This window comes from Rana temporaria, chromosome 3 (assembly GCF_905171775.1).
Source record: "Rana temporaria chromosome 3, aRanTem1.1, whole genome shotgun sequence".
Lineage (NCBI taxonomy): Eukaryota > Metazoa > Chordata > Amphibia > Anura > Ranidae > Rana > Rana temporaria.
This window is the reverse complement of record NC_053491.1, coordinates 144,040,143-144,066,730: the sequence shown is the minus strand read 5'-3', so window position 1 is coordinate 144,066,730 and position 26,588 is coordinate 144,040,143. Positions and strand designations below refer to the sequence as shown.

General features: G+C 44.5%; 1 protein-coding gene across 5 annotated transcripts in view; it reads left to right on the top strand.

Moving 5' to 3' along the window:
* Nucleotides 1-26,588, top strand: part of LRRK2 (leucine rich repeat kinase 2) — a 376,481-nt gene that overhangs the window by 78,397 nt on the left and 271,496 nt on the right. For all 5 annotated transcript variants that reach the window (XM_040343608.1, XM_040343610.1, XM_040343612.1 and 2 more), the window contains exons 9-10: nucleotides 22,695-22,826; nucleotides 26,459-26,578. In XM_040343608.1, the coding sequence (XP_040199542.1) occupies nucleotides 22,695-22,826; nucleotides 26,459-26,578 (252 nt within the window). The remainder of the gene's footprint in view (nucleotides 1-22,694; nucleotides 22,827-26,458; nucleotides 26,579-26,588) is intronic.

Sequence of the window (26,588 nt, the reverse complement as noted above, 5' to 3'; positions counted from 1 at the left end):
TTTCAAATAAAAGAAAAATCGGCAGTGTTATTTTCTAAAGTATGTTCCTAATGAAAATGCTGGTACATGTCTTTCCCCCTCTTTTTAGTGCTTTACTAGTCACTTAGCTGACGTAAGTATGCAACCATTTAAAGCTGAAGTAAACCCATCCATACGGCACATGCTGGAAATGTAATGCTCCCATTGGTTGTGCTCTTAACCAAACTGTAAAACCATCCAATGGCTGGTGTCATAACTGATCACATGTGCAGCATCATGGCAGTTGTAGATTAAACAGAGGCAAAGATGGCAGCTTTCTTGTCTGAAAATGATAGGGGGGTTTACTTACACTTTACGTCAGAGGGAAGAGCTCCCAACATGTATGTGTTCTGGCTCAGAAAGCAATGAAACCACAATCAAGGTTTATATTCAAATCTTGGATACATTGGAGTTTTAAGACCTGTTTTTTGTTTGTTTTTTATTTAATCATTTGGTGTTCGAGCCAGTTCACACAGGGGCGACCTGGGATCCGACTTGAAGTTGCCCCATTTCGCATGGTTGAGAAAATCAATGGAAGTGAATGGAGCCCTCTTAATACACACTACTGAAGTCACTCCGACTTCAGAAAAGGTTCCTGTACTACTTCAATCCGACTTGTAGGCAACTTGTACCCATTGATTTCAATGGAAGTTTCCTCAGTAGTCTGATCACTGTCTTAACTGAAGCAACAATACAGGAAGATAACATACATTTCTCAGGCAAACCCCTCCCTCCCTCTCCCTCCCACAGAGCTGATTGTTGTTTGATTGGCCACTGGAAAGCCTCCTGTCCTGGAGGCGACTTCAAGTTGCCTCCAGGACAGTACAAGGCAACTTCAAGTTGCCTTGTAAGTTGCCTGATGATTCATACTCAAGTCGTGTCCAAGTTGCCTCCCAAAGTCATGCTGGAAGTCGTGTTGCCCATGTGTGAACTGGCTCTTAACCTAAACAGAACAAATTATATCTACACCAGCATAACCTAGATGTCGGTGACGTCTGCTGTGCCCCTGCCACTCTGGTCCAGCTCTGTCATTATGTTAAAGTGATAATACACTGGAGAAATGGAAGTGATCAAAGCAAACAACCTATGTGCTGCACACTGGTAAATGGTGGGTTAATCCCCATTATATAATGTGCTTTGTTTATTTTCCCTTTCAAATGTAACTAGTAATTTTAACTAGCAAATTAAAACATTCTACAAGGTATTCGGTGAGATCTCAAACAGATCTGGTTTTAGTTCAGAATTTAGGAGTTACTCTTCAGCTCTGACTGCTTACAATAATCTAGCAGTTAGTAATTTGTTTTCATGACCGTAGTTATTTGTTTAAATTGTAGGCCTTTAGATTTTCATTTGGAGATTGTTTTGTGTAGAAAGGGAAATGGCTGTAGTATTTGTGAGAAAGAAGTAATAAGGAGACATTGCTTAAATTAAATGACTTTTATGTCTCTGTACATTTTAAAGCACCGACTTTCCCTTTGTACTATGTGATCAAATGGTACCTCATTTCCTTGGTCCATTTTCTGTTGACACAGAAGGTCACATAAGTTTTCAGCTTGCTCAAAACTCCAAGGTCTATGTGTAAATATTACTTACCCTTTGTCCCTATTGGCTGAGCTGAATGTTCAGCCTCTAGGTTGGAGAGTCAAGGAAAGCCAAGATCAGCTTCTGATTGCATTCTCTGCTTAATGAAACCTTATCAAAGTGATACCAGACTAGATGGTGACGATCACTCTGGCATCCTCAGGAAGCTCTCTGGCCTCCATTTTTCTGAAGCTTTTATATTCCATGTCTAATGGTGAATTGATCAATAACCAAATACATACAGGATGGCTGTATTATTACAGAAATAACCATAAAATTATTCTAACTATGCAGAAAGAAGTATGAAAGGACACACAAAATAAAAAAAATCATACCATAAAAATAAACAAGCACAAAACGTATTTAAAAAGATTATTATAAGTGGGGTCAAAGTGTATAAAATAACTGTTAGAAATCCCGAACAATTCCAACAAATTGGAACCACCCTTTAGACCTAATGACCCTTACATTAATAAATATCTTAATTCTAAAAATGTTCAACAGTCTATTCGCACACAGTACTAATTCTTTGACGCCATCTAGTGCAGCCTGTCTCAATGTTTTCAAGGAATCCTTGAAATAACTTTACGGTCTCAGGGAACCCCTGCTTAACTGATTATATTTACAACTCATGATACTTTAGTGTGATGGACAGTAGAAAGAATGCTTCTTACACTTGTAGTCATTGGGAAAAATTACCCCCTTACAGATGGCTAAAAAGATCAATAGTGTCAGTAGGAACTTATCTGAGAGGCAGAAACTGCTCATTGCTCAATGAACCCTTAGCAACTTCTCGAGGAACCCTGGTTAATAAACCCTGATGTAGTGGTTAGATTAAAAAATAAAATCTGAGATGAAATGTGAAGTTATCAAAAATTAGTAAGGCATTAGTAATGAAGCAAAATCTGTATCAATATTGAGACCCTGTGGGGTCAGAGTATTCAACTATGGAATCCTCCAGGTCGTCTTTTCAGTGTTTATGGACCCTATCAATTCCATAAAAGCCTTGCCCTGGATCCCTTTGCTTTTGGATTTTGTACCAACTGGAAGTGGTTCAACATGCTGTGTTTCTTGAACCCATTTTTAATATTTATTAATATGTTCATTGATGCCTGTTGACAACTTATTTTTTTTTATTCTATGTATTTCTATTATTAGCCTGTTTTGCACACAGGTTCAATACTTCCCTTCTAGACTGTAAGCTCTAACGAGCAGGGCCCTCTGATCCCTCCTGTATTGAATTGTATTGTAACTGTACTATCTTCCCTGATGTTTTAAAGCGTTGCGCAAACTGTTGGCGCTATATAAATCCTGTATAATAATACTGATGGTAATGATATTATTATACTGGATTTATATAGCGCCAACAGGTTTTGAAACGCTTCACAAAGGGAAGAGCATAGAGTTTCGATACAATTCAAGACAAGGGTTTGAAGAGCCCTGTTTGTGAGGTCTCACAATCCTAAAGAATAATTGAATAGAAATAATTAAGGGCACACAAACTTATCCTCTGATTCCTATTAAGCAATAACCTGCACATACAGAACTGCAGATGCATATCTGCCAAAGGCTTCGTTCACACTTGTGTGTGTGTGCAAGTGTTTGTGTGTTGTGCAGCCCATTCATTTTAATTTCAAGAAAAAGTGGAGAATCCCCCCAAGGTGGGGCTTTTGAGGCAACAGTAGTTAGAGTAGTCAGGATTAATACAAAAATATAATCGTTTAATAATGAACAAAAAATATATACATATGTGACATAGTAGTTTAAAAACAACACATAGGGGAGTGTCAATTGAAAAAAGGAGAGAGTCCACAGTACGAATACAGGGCCCTACGCGTTTCAGGTTTCCTTCTTCAGGGGCCAAAGTATGTATGGAGTCAAAAGTCTATTTAACAACTTTCCTAGAAAAAACAAACAAAATAACATATATGTTGAAAATGGTAACATACAATAAAGAAATAGCAATATACATATCAAAGGGCACAGATTAAAAAGCATCATACCACCCAGGATGTTTATGTAGCTCTGCACACCCCTTGTTGGGACATCGTGGGCAGGACGCAGAAAACAACCTCAGATGGTGAAGAGAGGAGTGGAGACTGGCATCCTGTATTAAATCGCAGTGTAGCAAGACCTTTGGCCAGAAGTGTCACAGCGTAAAAAATTGTTATTTTATTTTACCTGTCCCAAAGATAAAAGGACAAGATAATATGGTAGGTACTAGGCAATAAATGGCTCATGAAAAATTGAACCAGAGAACTATATATAAGGAAAACAACATACCTGTGATAGAAGGTGAGTATTGTATAATGGCCAGAGAGGTCAGTAGAGAGCTCAATAGCTGGAGGTATAAGATAAAATGATAATAGGAATTAGGGACATAAAGATTGTAGGAAAGCATGATAAGGGAATAGATGGGTGGGACTGAGAAGCTAACTGGGAAACGTCCAAGGAAGAGAATACTTACATGGAAAGGTTCCCAATCAATATAAGGTGAGCTGCTGACACCACAGCCGTCCTGCAATGTCTGACATTATGGGACGGCAGACAGCTTTAAATAGGAGAGCAAAGGGGAGGGCCTTGTGTGTTGGGAGGCGTCAGTTACTGACTTAGTAAATTACAATTGGTCTATGTGGAAGAGGGGCGGGGCGGTAACGTGATGACGTGGTTGCGCCCTGTGTGTGGAGAGAGAGGGCGGATATGACACGCTAGCCTCTCAGAAAAGCCCACACTTGCAGCGTTACTGCTACACGCAGCGTCACGACGCGAGTGCGTCATGTGTGAGGTGAGCAGGGCGGAGAGAGGGCGGATTATTATTATTATTATTATTATTATTATTATACAGGATTTATATAGCGCCAACAGTTTGCGCAGCGCTTTACATCAGGGAAGACAGTACAGTCTCAATACAGGAGGGATCAGAGGGCCCTGCTCGTTAGAGCTTACAATCTAGAAGGGAGGGTCAAGTGGAACAATGGGTAGTAGCTGTGGGGGATGATCAGATGGACTCAAATACAAATACAGTTGTTAGGTGTGGGTAGGATAGGCTTCTCTGAAGAGGAGGGTTTTCAGGGATCCTCTAAAAGCTAATAGAGAAGGGGATAGGTGAATAGATTGGGGTAAGGAGTTCCATATGCTTGGAGAGGCTCTGGAGAAGTCCTGGAGACGAGCATGGGAGCAGGTGATGAGAGAGCTAGAGAGTAGAAGGTCTTGAGAAGAGCAAAGAGAACGATTAGGTTGGTATTTAGAGACTAGGTCAGTGATGTAGCTGGGGGCAGAGTTGTGGATGGCTTTGTTAGGTAGTAGTTTGAATTTAATTATTTGGGTGAGTGGAAGCCAATGGAGGGATTGACAGAGAGGGGAAGCAGAGACAGAGCGGTTGGTAAGGTGGATCAGTCTGGCAGCAGCAATTATGATGGATTGAAGGGGGGTTAGAGTATGCAGAGGTAAGCCAATGAGGAGGGAGTTGCAGTAATCAAGGTGAGAGATGACCAGGGAGTGAATTAAGAGCTTTGTGGTGTCCTTGGTTAGAAAGGGGCGTATTTTGGAGATGTTGCGAAGGTTGAGGCGGCAAGATTTGGACAGTGATTGAACGTGAGGTTTAAAGGACAGTTCAGAGTCCAGGACTACTCCTAGGACCTTGACATGTGGGGATGGGCTGATAGTTGTACCAATAATTTTGACAGAGAGATCAGGGGAAGTGGCACGTGGGGAGGGAAAATAATAAGTTCCGTTTTAGATAGATTGAGTTTGAGGAAGTGGTGCGACATCCAAAGTGATATATCTGATAGTAAATTAGTGATACGTGAGGAAAATGAACTAGTGAGTTGAGGGGTAGAGAAATAAATTTGAGTGTCGTCAGCGTATAGATGGTATTGGAAGCCGTGGGAGGCTATCAGCTGACCCAGGGAGGAGCTGTAGATTGAGAATAGGAGAGGTCCAAGAACAGAACCTTGGGGGACCTCAACAGAGAAAGGAAGAGGAGAGGAGGAAGTAGAATTGTAAGTAACGCTAAAGGTACGGTTGGATAAGTAGGTGGAGAACCAGCGTAGAGTACAGTCACGGAGACCAAAGGTGTGAAGTTTTTTGAGGAGGAGTGGGTGGTCAACCGTATCGAAGGCAGCAGAGAGGTCCAGGAGTAGGAGCACAGAATAGTGTCCCTTAGTTTTGGCCGTTAGTATATCGTTTAAGTTTTAGGAGAGCAGTTTCTGTGGAATGTTGAGGACGAAATCCAGACTGAAAGGGATCAAGAAGGTTATTATCAGCAAGGTGTACGCTCAGTCGGTTGTAGACTAGACGTTCAAGGAGTTTGGATAAAAAGGGGAGCAAGGAGATGGGACGTAGGTTGTCAAGATTGGATGGGTCCAGTGAGGGCTTTTTAAGTATGGGGCTGACTAGTGCATGTTTCAAAGAGTTAGGGAAGATGCCAGAAGAGAGGGAGAGATTGAAGATGTGGGTTAGAGAATGTAGAATAGAGTCAGAGGGTGAACGTAGCATTTGCGAGGGAACAGGGTCCAGAGCGCAGGTGGTAAAATGGACGTTGGCAAGTAATTTAGCGACCTCGTCTATAGTGGTGGGGTTGAAAGAGGGAAGTAAAGATTGTACCTGTGGGCATGAGGTGGGAAGTGTGGAGGGTATCTGAACAGTAGAAATCTCCTTGCGAATTGTATCAATCTTCTGTTTGAAGTGATTGGCGATCTCCTGGGCAGTGAGTGAGTTGGTGGGTGGAGGCAGTGGGGGACGAAGTAAAGAGTTGAAGGTAGAGAAGTTGACGGGGACAGGATGATAAGTTTTTAATGAGGGTGATGAAATAGGTCTGCTTGGCAGTGAGGAGGCTGGAATTGTATTTTTGGAGGGCAGATTTATATTGGACGAAGTCTTCCTTGGACTTGCTCTTGCGCTCAAGAGCACGGCTGTGTTTTTTCAGACTTCTGGTATCATCTGTTTGCCAGGGTTGAAGGGGGCGTTGTCTTATTCTGCGTGTAGTGAGGGGGGGAAAGTCTGTCCAGTGATGCTAGAAGTGAAGTGTTGTAGACAGAAGTGGCTAGGTCAGTGCAGGACAGGGGTGCGATTTTGTCGTAGAGGTGGTCAGTCGCAGAGTATAGAAGGGTTGATATGGTGAAGGTTTCTGCGAGAAACCGTTAGGCGTTTGGGTGGAGAGGAGGTGGAGGAGAAGGAGAGAGTGAAGTTAATAAGGTAGTGATCAGATAGGGGGTAAGGATAGTTGGAGAGGTTACGTGGAATGCATAGGTGGCAAAAGACAAGGTCAAGGGTATTGCCTTTAGAGTGAGTAGGAGCCTGTATCCATTGCTTCAGGTCAAAAGAGGAGGTTAGACTGAGAAGTTTTGAAGTTGCAGGAGTGTTAGCATTAGTAGGGATGTTGAAGTCGCCAAGAATGATTGTGGGGATTTCAGAAGAGAGAAAGTAGGGTAGCCAGGCAGAGAAGTCATCCAGAAAGGATGATACTGGGCCAGGGGGCCGGTAGATCACAGATATCCTTAGAGAAACTGGGGAGAAGAGACAAACGCAATGCGCCTCAAATGAGGAGAGTAACCGAGAGGGAGGTGGGTGAAGTACCTGAAAGGTGCTATGTGGGGCTAAAAGGATTCCAACACCCCCTCCTTTGCGTCCACTGGCTCTGGGGGAGTGAGTCCAAAGAAGACCACCGTGAGATAGAGCAGCAGAAGACGCAGTGTCGGATTCGTGAAGCCAGGTTTCGTTAACGACGAGAAGATTAAATGACTTAGCGATAAAGAGATCATGGAGGGAGATCGGTTTGTTACAGACGGAGCGAGCATTCCAAAGGGCGCAAGAGAAAGGGAGTCTGGTCTTGGGAAGAAGAGTAATGGGAACTAGATTGTGTGCATTGCATCTGCAGCCAGAGGGTGTAGGGTAATGGGTGTGTTGAGCACAGTTAGGAGGCCCAGGGTTTGGTGATACATCACCAGAGGATAGGAGAAGCAGAAGGGTGAGGGAGGTAATGTGGGAATGTGATTTATATGAGGGGACATTCCCCAGTGGTTTGGAGTATTGGGCGTGTAAATTTAGAGTTAGCCAGAGTTGGTGAGCGCAGTAATAAGGGGAGGACAGAAGTGAGGGTGATATATCCAAGGTGTGGGGTGGGGAAGAGGGCTGAATGAAAGCCAGTTTAAGGATTGAAGATGCAGCTGTCAGGAGTGGTAGACAGTGCATTTTAGAAGGGGGAGGAAGATCAGAGAGTGTAAACCAGGTTACCTGTCTTACAATTCTCAAGTTATTTATTTCTTTATCGTACATCACGGGACACAGAGCGGCATATTCATTACTATATGGGTTATATGGAGTACCTTCAGGTGTTGACACTGGCAATCTCAAACAGGAAATGCCCCTCCCTATATAACCCCCTCCCATAGGAGGAGTACCTCAGTTTTTACGCCAGTGTCTTAGGTGTTGGTCATGGTTTAGCTTGCCTCCGCATCCTTGGGATTAGGTGAGCTAACCGGTTCTGTCCAAAGGCCTCAGCGCTAAAGTGGTCAGTAACCGGACCCCAAACCCTTGGGGTATAGCCCATAATGCTTTTCTTTTTAGAGAGCTGGACCCTGGGCCCAGAACTTAGAAACCTTTTGGGGGCCTAATGTTTCTGTTGCCAGAGTGCTATATGGCCCCAGGACAGTGGATCCTTCATAGGAACCCAGGGCCTGAAGGTCTAGACATCCCCACGGAGATGGGGGAAGATTGGGCCTCTTGCTTGGCAAAGTCCTGCGGCATGGAGCAGGTAAGTGAGGGGAAAACTTGCGGAACTTGGTTCTTAGCAGGTTTTTTCTGGGGGGTCACAGGGGACATGCCTAAAGTTATGCGCTGCATCTGGCAAACTAGTCACATATCTTAATGATAGGATGGCTCTATGTGTATTATTCCCCATAAGAAGTGACCTCCCTTGTAGTATTGGAAAAGCATTGAGTGGGGCCTGTGTAATATAATGTGTATGTGTGTGTCAGAGAGCTATGCTGACCTGCAAGCCTCCAGGCGATGCTCCATCGGTCTTCCTCCTCAGAGCCTGCAAAGGCAAAACGCTGACCTCCTCGTGGTTCCAGGATTGGAGCAGAGAGGCTCCCTTCCCCCCAACCCCCCCCCCTGTCGGCGGGCGCGCGCGCGTCCCCGTGTTATAGGCGCAATTCGCGCCGTTTAGCTGAGGGGGGAAGGGCGGGTCAGTTGCTACTGGAATACATTGGAACTGAGGAGGAAAAGACCAGAGCGGCAGCACGGGGCGCCGAGGACACACAGTGGCCAGAAAGGATATTACAGTCTTCAGAAGACTGTTTTCAAGCCTAGAAATAGGCTGTTCTTTTCCATCTCAATAGTTTTTTTTAGCAATACTACTCAGGGGGACAGAATGCTTTTTCTTTCCTGGATTTGAAAAAAAAAAAAAAAAAAAAAGGAAAAGAATTGAAAAAAAAAAAAAAAAAAGATTCATCAAGGGGAGAGGAGGCATTTTTTATCCCCCAAACAGGTGTTTGGGCAATTAACTATTTATAGTTCCAAGTACCAATAAGCTAGCAGGTGTACCTCGGAATTGTACCATGGCATCCGGGTCAGAGGGTACAAGAGGTGGGGCTTCCCCCAGAGAGTCTGAGGTCTCGGACAAAGTTATGCCGCTGCTTTCCCCAGAGGGAGCCTTGGGGCCATCGGGATCTGGGGCTGGAGCTGGCGCGGGTCAGTCCAACCCTAAGATGGTCACGGACGAGGTATTACTCACCTCTTTAAGAGAGATGGAGAAAAGAATGGGAAAAATGATAGCCACAGCTATGCAGGGGCAGTAAGCGGATTAGATCTCCGTCGCCCGAGCGTGGACCCTCAGAAGAGGAGGTCCTTTCCTCAGGGGAATTGGACGACCTCTTGGACAAGGACCAAGTAGGTTCGGGGATCGAAGACCAGGATACAGAGGAGTCTGGAGCAGTCTCCCAAGGGGAGAGCTGGTGGATCCAAGCCTTAACGGACTTGGTCCATAGTGCATTTAACTTGCCAGTACCAGATCTCCAAGTATCGACGGTTTCAGCTTTGGGCTCACTAAGGGCGCCTCAAAGCAATGCAGTGTTTCCGATCCATCCTCTGCTAGAGGGAGTTTTGTTCCAAGACTGGAGCAAGCCAGATAAAAAAATCTTTTTACCACCTAAAAGATTCTCTGTCCTATATCCTATGGAAGATAAATTTTCCAAGAGATGGGCTACTCCTGCAGTGGACGCAGCCATCTCATGTGTTAACAGATCGTTAACATGCCCTGTAGAAAACATACAGGTGTTCAAGGATCCGGTTGATAAACGCTTGGAAGCACTACTTAAGAACTCCTTCACTACTGCAGGGGCAGTAGTGCAGCCAGCTGTGGCTGCGATTGGGGTTGCTCAAGCATTATCGGATCAAATTAAGCAGATGCTTAAACTTATTCCTGCCCAGCAGGCAGAAGAGTTTTCAGATGTCCCTAGGGCCATATGCTTTACGGTAGACGCGATTAAGGATTCTATCCAGCAAGCGTCACGTTTATCGTTATCCCTTATCCATATGAGAAGACTCTTATGGTTAAAAAGCTGGGAGGCCGAGCCCCCATGCAAGAAGCTCCTGGTAGGGTTCTCCTTCCATGGAGGACGACTCTTCGGAGAAGACCTAGATAAATACATTCAGACCATTTCAAACGGCAAAAGTACTCTTTTGCCAACTAAGAAGAGGCTTCAGGGGCCTGCGTTTAAACGACAGTACTCCCCTGGGCAGGGGCCCTCTAATGCCAAACAGTATCGACGGCCTCCTGCGAAAGCCAACTTCGGCTTCAACAGCAAGTCGCAGGGACAGGCTGCTAGAGGCAGAAGGCAGTGGTTTCGCAAACCAGCAAAACCAGGCCCCAAGCCGACCTTATGAAGGGACGCCCCCACCCACGAAGGTGGGGGGAAGGCTGCGACTCTTTTCAGAGGTTTGGGAAGCCAGCATTCCCGACAAGTGGGTACGGTCTTCCGTGGCCACGGGCTACAAATTAGATTTCCGAAGGTTTCCTCCTCCTCATTTCCAGGAGTCGAGGATTCCAAACGATCCGGAGAAGGGAGCCGCATTAATGTCGGCATTAAATCATCTACTTTCCCAGGAAGTAATAGTAGAGGTACCAGTCCTGGAACAGGGGCTAGGTTTCTACTCCAACCTATTCATCATCCCAAAGTCCAATGGAGATGTCAGGCCAATTTTGGACCTAAAGATGGTAAATGCATACCTAAAGGTCCGTTCATTTCGGATGGAATCCGTGCGGTCAGCAGCTACCACACTCCAAAAGGACGACTTCATGGCGTCCATAGACATAAAGGATGCCTACCTTCATGTTCCAATTTATCAGCCACATCAAAGATATCTACGCTTCATGGTGGCTTCGCGTCATTTCCAATTCGTGGCGCTTCCCTTCGGGTTGGCTACGGCCCCCCCCGGTGTTCACGAAGGTCCTAGCTCCTATCCTAGCCAAACTAAGGATCCAAGGGGTCACGATCCTAGCATACCTGGACGACCTCCTAGTCATAGATCACTCGTCTCCCAGCTTGGAGCGAGCAGTGGCCCTCACGGTCCAATACCTAGAGAGGTTCGGCTGGGTCCTAAATCGAGAAAAGTCAGCATTCCAGCCCACAAGGCAGTTGGAATATCTCGGCATGAGATTAGACACAGAACAACAAAGAGTGTTTTTACCTCTGATGAAGGTCAAGGCCATCAAGGAATTAATCCTACTGGTTCTAAGCAAGAAAGAACCGACTATTCGCCTATGTATGAGGTTACTAGGCAAGATGGTGGCCACATTCGAGGCGGTACCATACGCCCAGAGCCACACTCGCATCCTGCAGGCAGCCATCCTGTCAGCATGGAGCAGAAGGCCACAGGCCTTGGATATCCCGTTGCCGCTCTCATCAAGAGTCCGACAAAGTCTGTGTTGGTGGTTAGATCCTCAGAATCTACTGAAGGGGAAATCTTTCAGCCCAGTGGCCTGGAAGATAGTGACCACAGACGCCAGCCTGACGGGCTGGGGAGCAATTTTGGATGGTTGCATTCGCCAAGGTACTTGGGCAAAGCCAGAGAAGCAGTTGCCCATCAACATCTTGGAGCTCAGAGCTGCTCGACTAGCCCTCAGGGCTTGGACGTCAAAATTGCAGGGGTTCCCGGTGAGAATTCAATCAGACAATGCCACGGCCGTGGCATACATAAATCACCAAGGGGGAACCAAGAGTCAAGCCGCTCAGAGAGAGGTGAGCTTGATTCTCCTATGGGCAGAGGCTCATGTGCCCGGCATATCGGCAATATTTATTCCAGGAGTGGACAACTTTCAGGCGGACTTCTTAAACCGCCAGACTCTATTGCCGGGGGAATGGTCTCTGCATCCACAAATCTTTCAAGCACTCTGCCAAAGATGGGGAGTGCCGGACGTGGATGTCATGGCATCGAGACTCAACAAGAAGCTAGACAGGTTCATATCCCGCTCAAGGGATCCGATGGCCTGCGGAACCGATGCGCTGGTTTGCCCTTGGCATCAGTTCAAACTTCTTTATGCGTTTCCCCCGCTCCAGTTACTACCCCGCCTGCTGCGCAGGATCAGGGTGGAGCACATACCAGTCATCCTGGTAGCTCCAGCATGGCCCAGAAGGGCATGGTACTCACTCATCCTAAAGATGGTAGTGGGAGACCCTTGAACTCTTCCTCTACGGCCAGACCTGCTATCGCAAGGTCCGATCCTCCACCCTGCCTTACGGCATCTAAATTTGACGGCCTGGAAGCTGAATCCCTGATTCTCAGGGGTAGAGGTCTGTCTCAGAAAGTAATCTCTACCCTAATCAGAGCCAGGAAACCGGTCTCTAGGGTGATTTATTACAGGGTCTGGAAGGCCTATGTAGGCTGGTGTGAGTCCAAGCGATGGCTTTCTCGCAAGTTTACCATCGATAGAGTTTTAAGTTTTCTCCAGCTAGGAGTGGATAAGGGATTGGCATTAAGCACAATCAAGGGACAGATTTCAGCTCTGTCAGTGTGGTTTCAGCGGCCGCTGGCCACCCACTCGCTGGTTAAGACCTTCCTTCAAGGGGTCTTACGTATTAAACCTCCAGTTAAATCCCTGCTTTGTCCGTGGGATTTAAATCTTGTTCTGTCAAGTTTACAGAAACAACCTTTTGAGCCGTTGGCTGAAATTCCTTTGGTTTTACTGACAAGGAAGTTAGTATTTTTGGTTGCCATAGTTTCCGCCAGAAGAGTATCGGAACTGGCAGCCTTATCCTGTAAGGAACCATATCTTATTTTTCATAAGGACAAGGTCGTTCTCCGCCCTCATCCTTCCTTCCTACCGAAGGTTATATCCAGTTTTCATCTAAACCAGGATTTGGTATTACCATCCTTCTTCCCTAAACCTACTTCCAGAAAGGAAGGGTTGCTGCATACCTTGGATATTGTCAGGGCCATGAAGGCCTATCTTAAAGCTACAGAGAAGATCCGGAAGACGGATGTGTTGTTCATTTTACCGGATGGGCCCAAGAAGGGGCAGGCAGCTGCAAAGTCCACCATCTCTAGGTGGATTAAGCAGTTAATCACTCAGGCCTACGGCTTGAAAGGGTTGCCTCCTCCAGTATCATTAAGGGCTCATTCTACTAGGGCCATGGGCGCCTCCTGGGCAGCACATCACCAGATCTCTATGGCTCAAGTTTGCAAGGCGGCAACCTGGTCTTCTGTCCACACGTTTACAAAATTCTACCAGTTGGACGTAAGAAGGAATACTGATACAGCCTTTGGGCAGGCAGTGCTGCAGGCTGCAGTTTGAGACCCTCGGATTCCGGGGGCTCCCTTTTGAGTTAAATTTAAAATTTAAAATTATTTTTCTCAACTAAGTTGGATTTATTATGATTTGAGTATATCTCTAAATTAAATCCTTTTGTCTTGGAGATGTTCTCCCTCCCCTCATTGTGAGCATTGCTTTGGGACATCCCATATAGTAATGAATATGCCGCTCTGTGTCCCGTGATGTACGATAAAGAAAAAGGGATTTTTAATACAGCTTACCTGTAAAATCCTTTTCTTGGAGTACATCACGGGACACAGAGCTCCCACCCCTCTTTTTGGGGACCATTTTGGGAGGCATACTGCTTGCTACAAAACTGAGGTACTCCTCCTATGGGAGGGGGTTATATAGGGAGGGGCATTTCCTGTTTGAGATTGCCAGTGTCAACACCTGAAGGTACTCCATATAACCCATATAGTAATGAATATGCCGCTCTGTGTCCCGTGATGTACTCCAAGAAAAGGATTTTACAGGTAAGCTGTATTAAAAATCCCTTTTTTCCTTTGCTTTGTGCAATCGCCGAAGTGCAGAGTCAGAAGTGCTTCCACTTAGATAAATCTCCCCACTTCGAGAAAGAACCCCATTTGCAAACGTGCCACCCCTAGGCAAACGTGCCTTTCCCAAGAGATGGTTAGATATATACTGTTAGGAATGGGGGGTGTGTTCTTCCAATTACTAATTAGGTAGGTAATAAAATGGCTGGCTATGCAGAGCAGAATTCTCACTTAAGAAACAGATTTACAAGTGGACAGCTAATAGAGATAAGGAAGGGCCATAATTTAGAGGTAAAGCAAAGGGAGGAAAGGAAAACAAAATCAAGGTATGTGGATAGTCTACAGATTGTTAAGCAAAAAACGTCCCATTATTTCAATTAAAGATGGCGTTTCATCAGCTGCAAACATACCAGCAATTTAGACTATGGGGAATAATACGGATAATACGTCCTCTCATCTCACAGGCACCCACACTTGCAGCGTTACTGCTACACGCAGCGTTACGACGCAAGTGCATCATGTGTGAGGTGAACAGGGCGGAGAGAGAGGGCGGATAATACGTCCTCTCATCTCACAGGCGGCCCACACTTGTGGCGTTGCGACGTGAATGATGTCAGTGCGCCGGAGGAAAGTACAGAAGTCGTGTCATGTGACTAGGGGAATCGCATCCTTCTGTACTTTCCTCTGGCGCACTGACGTCATTCACGTCGCGACGCCGCAAGTGTGGGCGCCTGTGAGATGAGAGGTCGTATTATCTGCCCTGCTCACCTCACACATGACGCACTTGTGTCGTGACGCTGCGTGTAGCAGTAACGCTGCAAGTGTGGGCTTTTCTGAGAGGCTAGCGTGTCATATCCGCCCTCTCTCTCCACACACAGGGCGCAACCACGTCATCACGTTACCGTCCCTCTTCCACATAGACCCATTGTAATTTACTAAGTCAGTAACTGACGCCTCCCACCACACACGGCCCTCCCCTTTGCTCTCCTATTTAAAGCTGTCTGCCGTCCCACAATGTCAGACATTGCAGGACGGCTGTGGTGTCAGCAGCTCACCTTATATTGATTGGGAACCTTTCCATGTAAGTATTCTCTTCCTTGGACGTTTCCCAGTTAGCTTCTCAGTCCCTCCCATCTATTCCCTTATCATGCTTTCCTACAATCTTTATGTCCCTAATTCCTATTATCATTTTATCTTATACCTCCAGCTATTGAGCTCTCTACTGACCTCTCTGGCCATTATACAATACTCACCTTCTATCACAGGTATGTTGTTTTCCTTATATATAGTTCTCTGGTTCAATTTTTCATGAGCCATTTATTGCCTAGTACCTACCATATTATCTTGTCCTTTTATCTTTGGGACAGGTAAAATAAAATAACAATTTTTTACGCTGTGACACTTCTGGCCAAAGGTCTTGCTACACTGCGATTTAATACAGGATGCCAGTCTCCACTCCTCTCTGCACCATCTGAGGTTTTTTCTGTGTCCTGCCCACGATGTCCCAACAAGGGGTGTGCAGAGCTACATAAACGTCCTGGGTGGTATGATGCTTTTTAATCTGTGCCCTTTGATATGTATATTGCTATTTCTCCATTGTATGTTACCATTTTCAACATATATGTTATTTTGTTTGTTTTTTCTAGAAAAGTTGTTAAATAGACTTTTGACTCCATACATACTTCGGCCCCTGAAGAAGGAAACCCGAAACGCGTAGGGCCCTGTATTTGTACTGTGGACTCTCTCCTTTTTTCAATTGACACTCCCCTATGTGTTGTTTTTAAACTACTATGTCATATATGTATATATTTTTTGTTCATTATTAAACGATTATATTTTTGTATTAATCCTGACTACTCTAACTACTGTTGCCTCAAAAGCCCCACCTTGGGGGATTCTCCACTTTTTCCTGTTTACCAGGGGTGTTGGCAACCACTAGAGACCATACTATCAAAGATGTTCCTTTTATACATTCATTTTAATTTCAAAGTCCCTGACCCTTTCCTAAAATCGTTCTGCACTGAAAAGCATGGAGCGGTCTTGTGTCTGCCAAAAGACTGAGCGTGGTGGAAAGCGCACAGTTTTTTGTGTGTGTTCCTGACTTGACTAGTTGTAAGACACTTAAATATTAACCACTTCAGTCCCAGAAAATGTACCCCCTTAATGACCAGGCCATTTTTTATTGCGATAAGGCACTGCGTCGCTTTTAACTGACAATTGCCCAATCATGCCACTCTGTACCCAAACAAAATTGACGTCCTTTTTTTCCCACAAGTAGAGCTTTCTTTTGGTGGTATTTGATCATCTCTGCCTGTGTGTTTTTTGTTTATCCACTAGAGTACCGGGCCATCGTCAAATGGCGGCTCCACGGTGACTCTGAATATTCAACAGGACGTCATTTGACATCCTGTATTCTTGCGGCCACTGGGGGGCGCGCGAGCGCCCGCCCGACGCGTCCCCGAGATGCCGATGCGCGTGCCTGGCGGTCGCGATGTCCGCCAGGCACTCGGAATCGGCGGCTACAGGGACAAGACGTGGAGCTCTGTGTGTAAACACAGAGCTCCACGTCCTGTCAGGGGAGAGAGGAGACCGATCTGTGTCCCTTGTACATAGGGACATAGATCGGTCACCTCCCCCAGTCACCCCCCTTCCCCCACAGTTAGAACACAATTCAGGTATACATATTAACCCCTCCCTCACCCCCTAGTGTTAACCCCTTGAATGCCAGTCACATTTATACAGTAATTAGTGCATATTTATCGCATTAATCGCTGTATAAATGTGAATGGCGCCAAAAACGTGTCAAAAGTGTCCGATGTGTTCGCCGCAATGTCACGGTGACAGTAAAAAAATCGCAAATCGCCGCCAATACTAGTAAAAAAATTAATAAAATAAAAATGCCATAAATCTATCAGCTATTTTGTAAACGCTATAACTTTTGCGCAAACCAATCAATATATGATCATTGCAATTTTTTTTTACCAAAAATATGTAGAAGAATACATATCGGCCTAAACTGAGGAAAAAAAACGTTTTTTTTAAAAAAAATTGTGATATTTATTAAATAAAAAAGTAAAAAAATAGTGTTTTTTTTTTAAATTGTCACTTTTCTTTTGTTTATAGCGCAAAAAATAAAAACCGCAGAGGTGATCAAATACCACCAAAAGAAAGTTCTATTTGTGGGAACAAAATGATAAAAAAATTGTTTGGGTACAGTGTAGCACGACCGCGCAATTGTCATTCAAAGTGCGACAGTGCTGAAAGCTGAAAATTGGCTTGGGCAGGAAGGGGCGTAAGTGCCCGGTATGGAAGTGGTTAAAGCGCAAAAAAAAAAAAGAAAAGAGTTTCTACTAGCTAGGAACAACGATCTGTAATTTCCTCTAGTCAGTCCCACCCCCCTACAGTTAGAACACACACACTAGGCAACACAGTTAACGCCTTGATCGCCCTGTAGTGTTAACCCCTTCCCCGACGGTGACAGTTACAAAGTAATCAGTGCATTTTTTAGCACTGATCGCTGTATAATTGTCAATGGGTCCAAAAATGCATCAAAAGTGTCCGATCTGTCCGCTATACTGTCGCAGTCCTGATTAAAACGAATCCTACCCTGGATCCGGGTTCTGACCGTCACATCCAGGCAGATAATTCACCTTGTATCAAACGATCAGCTCTTTTACCAAGCTTTCCCTCTCCCACACAGCCATCTACTGAAGTTTCCAAGAGCTCTGTCTGTCTGTATCCAGGCAGACAGATCTTTCCCTCTCCCACACAGCCATCTACTGAAGTTTCCAAGAGCTCTGTCTGTCTGTATCCAGGCAGACAGAGCTCTTGGAAACTTCAGTAGATGGCTGCGTGGGAGAGGGAAAGCTTGGTAAAAGAGCTGATCGTTTGGCACAAGGTGAATCATCTGCCTAAAGCTTTCTGTCTGGATGTGACGGTCAGAACCCGGAGCCAGGGTAGGATTCGCTGGGAGAGAAGCTACCTACTACCGCTGGGACCTTGTATTACCCGTCGGGGTGGATATCGATGCCTGTATGACCTCATCTAACGGGGTCCAACTCTTCTTGTAATGGTGTTTACTTGCCACTTTTGGTGCGACTGTGGGGAACGGTTACGTCCATTCAACTCCCAAAAATCGGTGGTGGTTTCTTCTCTTCACTTGAATACATTTTGTCATTTACAAATTGGACAATATTACACTATTACGTTTTGGACACTAAATTAATTTAATAATTTTTTGAGTGATATCCGTTGCTATCCCCTGTGAGGAGTATCAGCTTGATATATACATTTACATCCAGTTGGCACGGACTCATGTTGTGTTTAACCTATATTTATATCTACACCTAATTCAAGTAGTGTGGTTTTTAGCGCTACCAACCCCCCCCTGTTTTTTTCATAATAATGGGAGTACACCCAACATCTGGAATCCCCCTTTTCTGACACATTGGGTTGAATTGTCCTGCAAACATTTTGTGATGGCTGCAAGGAAAATGAGTCCTACAGTAGAAAGTCACCTATATAGCCTGTGACTTAAATGACCTGAGCTGGGCAAGCAGAGGTGCGAAGACCTTTGTGAAAACTTTGGGAACAAAGAATAGGTCAAAGGGCAGTGTGACAAACTGGAAATGGTTGTCTGCTAAAGCGCAGAAAGCACTGATGAGGCTGGTAAATGAGAACATGTACAGTGCCTTGAAAAAGTATTTGTACCCCTTCAAATTTTCCACATTTTGTTATGTTCCAACCAAAAAAGTACCGTATTTATCGGCGTATAACACACACAGGCATATAATACGCACCCTAACTTTAATGCTGCGTACACACGGTCGTTTTTTGTGATGAAAAAAAAACATGAAATTTTTAAAAACGTCATTTAAAATGACCGTGTGTGGGGAAAACGTTGTTATATGTCTTCTGAAAAACGACAAAAAAAAATTCGAACATGCTTCAATTTTTTATGTCGTTTTTTTTCAAAACGTCGTTTTTTGTGTCATTTAAAATGATAGTGTGTGGGTAAAACGATGTTTTTAAACCCGCGCATGCTCAGAAGCAAGTTATGACGCGAGCTTGAATGGAAAAGAGTGCCGTCGTATGTGCTGAACGTAACCGCGCTTTGCTATAGCATTTTGAAAAACCGATGGTGTGTAGGCAATGTTGTTTTTTAAAATGAAGTTTGAAAAACTTCGTTTTGTTTCATGATATAAAACGTTGTTTTATTTCATCACAAAAAACGACCGTCTGTACGCGGCATAAGAGGGAAATCTCAGGAAAAAAACTTTCCACAGCCCCCTGCGTATAACACGCAGGCACAGTTTACCATCTATTTTCAGGATAAAAAAGGGAGTGTTATACGCCAATAAATACAGTAAATGTATGTTATTGGGATTTTATGTGATAGACCAACACAAAGTGGCACATAGTTGTGACATGAAAGGAAAATTGTAAATGGTTTTCAAATTTCTTTACAAATAAATACCTAAAAAATGTGTTGTGCATATGTATTCAGCCCCCTTTTACTCTAACCCCCCCCCCCCCCTAACAAAAATATAGTGGAACCAATTGCCTTCTGAAGTCTCCTAATTGGTAAACAGAGTCCACCTGTGTGTAATTTAATCTCAGTATAAACACAGCTGTTCTGTGAAGCCCTCTGAGGTTTGTTAGAGAACCTTGGTGAACAAACAGCATCATGAAGGCCAAGGAACACACTATGTAGGTCAGGGATATAGTAGTGGATACCTTTTTAAAGCAGGGTTAGGTTATAAAAAAAATATCCCAAGCTTTGAACATCTCACAGATCGCACAACTGCAAACCTAGTAAGTCATGGCTGTCCACCTAAACTGACAGGCTAGGCAAGGAGAGCCTTAATCAGAGAAGCAGCCAAGAGGCCCATGGTTTATCTGGAGGAGCTGCAGAGATCCACAGCTCAGGTGGGAGAATCTGTCCACAGGACAACTATTAGTCGTGCACTCCACAAATCTGGCCTTTTATGGTAGAGTGGCAAGTAGAAAGCCATTGTTGAAAGAAAGCCATAAGAAGTCCAATTGGCAGTTTGCGAGAAGCCATGTGGGGGACACAGCAAACCTATGGAAGAGGGTGTTTTGGTCAGATGAGGCCAAAATTGAACTTTCTTGGCCTAAAAGCCAAACTCTGTGTCATCCGGAGACCCCGCCCCCTTCATGCCCCAGGCACCCACCCCCCATGTTGAGGGCAATGTGGCCTGGTATGTTCCAGGAGGGGGGTTTGCTTGTCTGCCCCGCCCCCCTTCCTGACCACCTGGGCTGTGTGCTCGGATAAGGGTCTGGTATGGATTTTGGGGGGGACCCCACACCATTTGCTGGGGGGGAGACCCTATGCCTTTTTTTTTTTATGGTGTGGGGTTCCTCTTCCAGATCCTCAAAGCACAAGTCACATTCTAAAGTCTGATCATTTAGGATGATGATCTGACTTTGATCCAACTGCAGTGATATTCAATGGGCTGAAGTAGGACCAATGTAGTACAGGAACCTTTTTTAAAGTTGGACTGACTTGTGTCAGACCAGTTAAGATGACTACCATAGGGAACCATGGATTTATACACTTCATGTGACATTTCGCCCAATGTTGGAGCGTATGGCAATAAAACACAACACAATAAAACCTGGAAGCTGATTGGTTTCTATATAGAGCTGTACCAGATTTTTTCACTCTCCAATTTTGGTAAATTGTCCTATCGGTGGCTGTGGTGTTCTTACTTGCACATTGTCACTTCTTATAATAATAAGGTACAGGACACCTGCATATCTTTATATACCCTGGGTTATAGGCTGCTACCTTCAGGTGATTGGACACATACCTCTATAACCCTACCTCATTCCACAAGAAATTTGTTTTGTTTTTTTCTAGTGTCCTTAGGTGATGGACCTCCCTTTTATTTTTTTTCCCTCCTCCTGTGCTTAGAATGCAGTAGGGCAGCCATTCACCATGGGATCCAGAAGCCAGTGGAGCTCACTGGTGTAACGGTGTCAACCTATAATGGTTTACAGTCTCTAGAGGGGTCCCACAGGTATGGTATGTATATGCTTGGTTACATTGATTCAAGCTGGATAATTGTAACTATGCAAAAAACTCCCATACCTTGAATTCTTCTTTAATCAACTCACTGTCATTTATTAGTACAATAAAAGCAATGCTTCAGTGCAGCCTTGGTAAAATTTTGGGAGGTATACCTGGACCTCACGCTGTAGGGACACACTTTCACTTTCTCTTTGTCTTTCTCAATCCCTCTTATCTTTGTTTCTTTTTTCTTCCCCCCTCGTTTGGTCTCTTTCCCTTTTTTTTTTTTTTTTTTGCCTTTCTCTTTTACCCTTGACTTTTGTCTTTCTCTTTCCCCTTGCCTTTTTCTCTTTCCCTTTTGCCTTGCCTTTTTCTTTCCTGATGGTTTCTTGCACCTCTAGTTTTACTCCATTGATCTGTGCTCCCCTTTTGTCTGTATATATTGTATTTTAGTTCGATTTTTGGTCTTGGTTGGTTTGCTAGTTAGGTATTGTATCATTTGATTATGGTTCATTCATATCTTGTTTGCTGTGTATTCAGTTTTCTATTTGGTTAGGTTTTGTTTCACTGTTAATAAAGTTGCTTAAATCCTATATAGTCTGGTTTTAGGTTCCTGAGTGCAGCTACACAGATCTGGTCATCCCTGCTGCTGAATGCCTGCATTCGGGTATCCTTGACGCTTTTCTTCCTTCACACTGAAAAGTGATAAGTTTCCAGTCTTTCTGGCATGAAACCTGGTCACCTCTGCAAGTCCAAGCTGTTCATCAACATCCTTGAGTTCAAAACAATAAGGATGGCACTGAAACACTCAATTTCCACCACCCACCTTTATGCAAGGACACCCCAATCGGGTTGCAGTCAGACAATTCCATGGGTGTGGCCTAGCTCAACTATATAGGGGCCGCCAGACGTCATGTAGCCTTGAAGGAAGCAGGCCAGATAATCTCATGGACAGACACTGCCCATCCAGCAATCTGAGGTCCACATCCCAGGAGAGGACAATTGGAAAGTGGATTACCTCGTCCACTACCACCTGGATCAAGGGGAATGGGTCCTTGACATCCAGACATCTTCGCCCTGATTTATCAGAAAAGGGGAATCCCAGAAGTGGACATCCTGGCCTTCAGATTTACCAACAAATTAAAGTGATATTATAGGTTAATTTTTTTTTTTTTTTTTTTTAAATGACAAACATATCATACTTGCCTCCACTGTGCAGCTCATTTTGCACATAGTGGCTCCTCCTTGCATCAGATAACCCCCTCTGAGAAGCGCTCTCCCAAGGGGGTTACCATAGCTGCTGAATGCAGGACTCGGCCCCACCCCTGGTGCCCGCGTCATTGGATTTGATTGACGGCAGCGGGAGCCAATGGCTGTGCATCATTGTCTTGATGCTTAATCCAAGTGCAGTTGAGGTAATGAACTGATAGCCAAACATTCTCATTCAGGATTTTCTGGTAGAGGGCAAAATTCATGGTTTCATCAATTTTATGGGAATTCGTCCAGGTCCTGAAGCTGCAAAGCAGCCCCAGACCATCTTGCTGCCAACACCATGTTTGACTGTTTGGTGTTTTGATACTTTGCATATTTTATTAAAGTTCTTTGTGACCTGTTTACAGGGGGCCAGGTTAGCTGTAAGAACTATGTTCATATAATCCAATTTGTTAGTGTAACTGATTATTGTATCATTAAATTTTTTTTATAGAATATCCTAATATGAACATATCATTTTAGCTTTCACATCTTTATATTACAGCTAGCAATGTGGAATTACTTATGTCTGGTAATGTAAGATGCTACAATATCATAATGGAAGCTATGAAGACCTTTCCAAACAGTGAAAAAGTTCAAGAAGTGTGCTGTTGTTTATTTCAGAAACTTACATTTGGTGAGCATTGTGTTTTGTAATTAGAAATATTAAAGTGTTCGTAATTGGAATGTTGTTGGGGGGGGGGGGGGGGAGAGAAATGCTCTTGCTTTATGTTGACACTAAAAAGATTAAAGGGCTATATTAGGTTAAAGTGCCTAGTGAAGTGACTGGCCTCAGGTGATACCATGAGATGAAACCATGCCTCCTACATAGGCTGCACCTGTTTATCTGCACCCCCTCTCACCTTTTTGTTTTTCTCTTGGTGTCAGGAGAACTTGTCATAAGTGACTCATACGAAACAAAACGGCAGACAGAAATGACATGTAGTGCTCTGGATTGAGACGAGTACACACTATAGAGGGATATGCTGTGTTCATTTTTCATGTCTGAGGTTTACAACCACTTTAAAGGTTCTTATTTATAAGTTCAGTATCCCATAGCAACCAGCCCTAATTTATTGGCACCATATACACTACACTATACACTCTATCTCTATACACCAGGGGTGTCCAACCTTTTTTTTTAAAGAGGGCCAGGTTTGATGAAGTGAACATGCGTGAGGACCGACCATTTTGCCTGACATTCTTTGAACCATTGAAATTCAGTCTAAGTGTGTTCGTTCAAGTACTAATACACTGCCCAACAAGAATTCTCTTGCCTTTGTGGCAGTCCATCACAGGTCCCCAGACCATCACAGATGCCCAGACCATCACAGATGCCCAGACCATCACAGATGCTCAGACCATCCCCACTCCATCACAGACCCCCCCCATAAAACAGAGCCCACTTCATAGACCCCTCCCCAATAGACTCCCTCCACCACAGTCAGGCAGGTCCAGACAAATGGCGGGACTTTTCAAGTTCAAGGCGGGTGATTGGTTGCTGGGACCCGCCCCACTGTCTAGCAACCAATCACCTGCTTTGTAACTTGAAAGATCCCGCCCTTTGTCCTGACCTGCAGGGCTTCCAGGCTTCTGTGAATAAAGTGTGTAGGGAGGGGGAGTAAGGGGGAGTGAGGCAATGATGTAGAAGACGTGCCGTGCCTCCCATGTTGTGAAAGATGTTAGTGGCGGGCAGAATTCGGCCTGCGATGCACCATTTAGTGATCAAAGTTATATATCTTTTGTGGCCCCGGAGCTGGGAGATCATTAGGGGCCACAAAAGATATATATGTCCAGACAACCAGGCGGGCCGTTCCAAATCGGAACGCGGGCCGCGATTAGCCCGCGGGCCAGACTTTGGACATGCCTGCTATACACTATACACTTAATTGTACAGTACACGACACAGACCTGATATTCTACATAGATCCTGGACTGTGGGCTGAACCTTTAGATGAGAAAACACTGGCAAAGCTTTTGAAGACGCGTCTCCCCCTTATATAACCCTATACCACTGTGTGAATCCTTAGTATTTTGCTATCTTTGAAAGGTGATGGGAAAAAAATTTTTTTGCTTTTTAACAAGTTTATTAGTTTATCCTTGGATCAACTCTCAAAGTGATTGATTTGTAAAACTTATTTTTTTTTTATAAATAACAAACATGTCATACTTGCTTCCACTGTGCAGTTCGTTTTGCACAGAGTGGAACTGATCATCCCCTTCTGGGGTCCCTCGGCGGCGCTATCAGCTCCTCCCCTCATCGTATAAACCCCTAGGAGAAGCGCTCTCCCAGGGGGGTTACCTTGCGGGCACGCTCCTGAGTCCATAGATGCAGAATGTAGGTGGGGGCCCACGTCCACGTCATTGGATTTGATTGACAGCAGCGGAAGCCAATGGCTGCGCTGCTATCAATCTATCCAATCAGGAGCTGAGAACCCCGGCCAGAGAGGAAGACCGCGTCACCACCGTGGGAATTACAGGGCTCAGGTGAGTAAAACCGAGAGGCTAGGTCACGGTCAGTTTTTTTCACCTTTAATGCACAGAATGTAGATGCATAGAGTCTTTGCTCTTTAATCCAGCCTCCGGGTTTTGGCTATTGCATTCTCCCTGTCTGTGTCCATCTGCAAGGTGATTGATATGGTCAGTCACCTGTTATAAGCAGGCCAAACGCTCTGTCCCTTGTTTGTGATAGAGACAACGATACCTGCGTTGTTCCTGTCATAGAACCACGTTATCTGTTTGCTTAACTGCAAGTATCTGTTTGCTTCTGCCTTGGTGTGGTGGCCAGGCACTGTAGCATTGTGTAGAAGTCCTGGGGTCAACCAAGTACCGGTAGGCCTGCTTGCCTTAAGGAAAAGGGGGCTGCTATAGTTGAAGCACACAGTAGATAGCTACAGTATAGTGTCTCTCCACCTGTGTTGGAGTAGACATAACATTGCAAGCCTTTTTTTAAAAAATCTGTCAAATGGACACTACACAGGCTCGCTTATTTGCTGAGGATATTTTGCAATTCGCAATTCGCCCAGCGTTTTAGTCTCCCCGCAGATGACCCAGCCAGAGGGTCAGTTGAAGTTTATTTTAAGGCCTTATGTATACTGTATGATGATCCTGACCATGCCCATTCAGCTGAAGCTAACCTTGTGTCATTATGTCAGGATAAACGCACCACTAAACAATACTTTGTTGACTTTAAGTGGAGCGCATGGCCTGGCAGCGAAAGGGTTAAAGTGTCACTGAACATCAATAAATGGTGTATTACATGCTGTTGTTTCTCAATCAGTCACTATGGGATTAGTTTTCTGTATTCTGCAAACAAAAATGGTTGTTCCTGCTGTTCTCTATCTCCCCCTTTTGTCCAAGTCCCCAATTCAGAAGCAGTGTTGGTAACTTTGCACATGCTCACTTGTAAGTGATTTTCTATGCTGAGCATTAATTCCCAATCACATCTGAGCAGCCCATGTGACTATAGAGTCACACATGTGAGCGTATACCCTGTGGCAAATAACATGCCACTCCCTCCCTCCTCCATGCCCACTAACCAGCTAAATACAATGGGGGTGGGATATTACAGGTAGATTAATGGAGGCTTCACATCCCTCTTATTCTAAGACACAGGCTGGAGCGATGTAACACAGCTTATGACTGGCAGAAATCCACCCACACCATGTTATTGCCAAAAAAATAATAAAGATTTGATTTCATATATATATTTGTATGACAATTTAAAATCATTTATTGATATTTATTTTTACTCTGTATTCCAAAGGCTGTTTTTCTTTTAACATATGACCAGCAATAGAGGGCTAGAAGCTCCGCCTGCTTATGTTTCCCTGCAAACAGGCTGGGGAAGAGCTGGGTCATGTGTCAGCTGTATATCGATTAGGAAAAAGGTACTTTTTTTTTTTTTTTTTTTATCAAAATAGTTGGTGCCATCATTCACATATAGCATGGACAATGGAAATTAAACAGTGTGTGTTTAGTATTACTTTAGCTGTAAAGTTCAAATTTTTCTCATCTGCCCTCTGTTTCTATATTGCTTGCTAAACACTTGAGGACTCAGAGTGGGATACGGTTATGGGGCGGAACACCCAGGAGGAGTGTCCACAAAAAGCTTTGCAGTGTCCAATCACCGGACCGTACAGCTACAACCCAGGGTCTATGAATATAAAGCCTGTGTGCTGTATTGTGCTCCCACAAGTTTTTCTTTGTTTTTGTTTTCATGAAGTTCATGTCTCATTAGTGGGTTGTATTTCTTTATTTTCATTTAAGGAAGCTTCTTCAATATTCTGGTTCTAAATGAAGCTCATGAAGTCATCATAAAGGCACTGACCAACTATCCTGCAAATCCAAAACTGCAGGCAGCTGCTTTATCCTGCTTGGCTCTTCTTAGTAAGTAGTG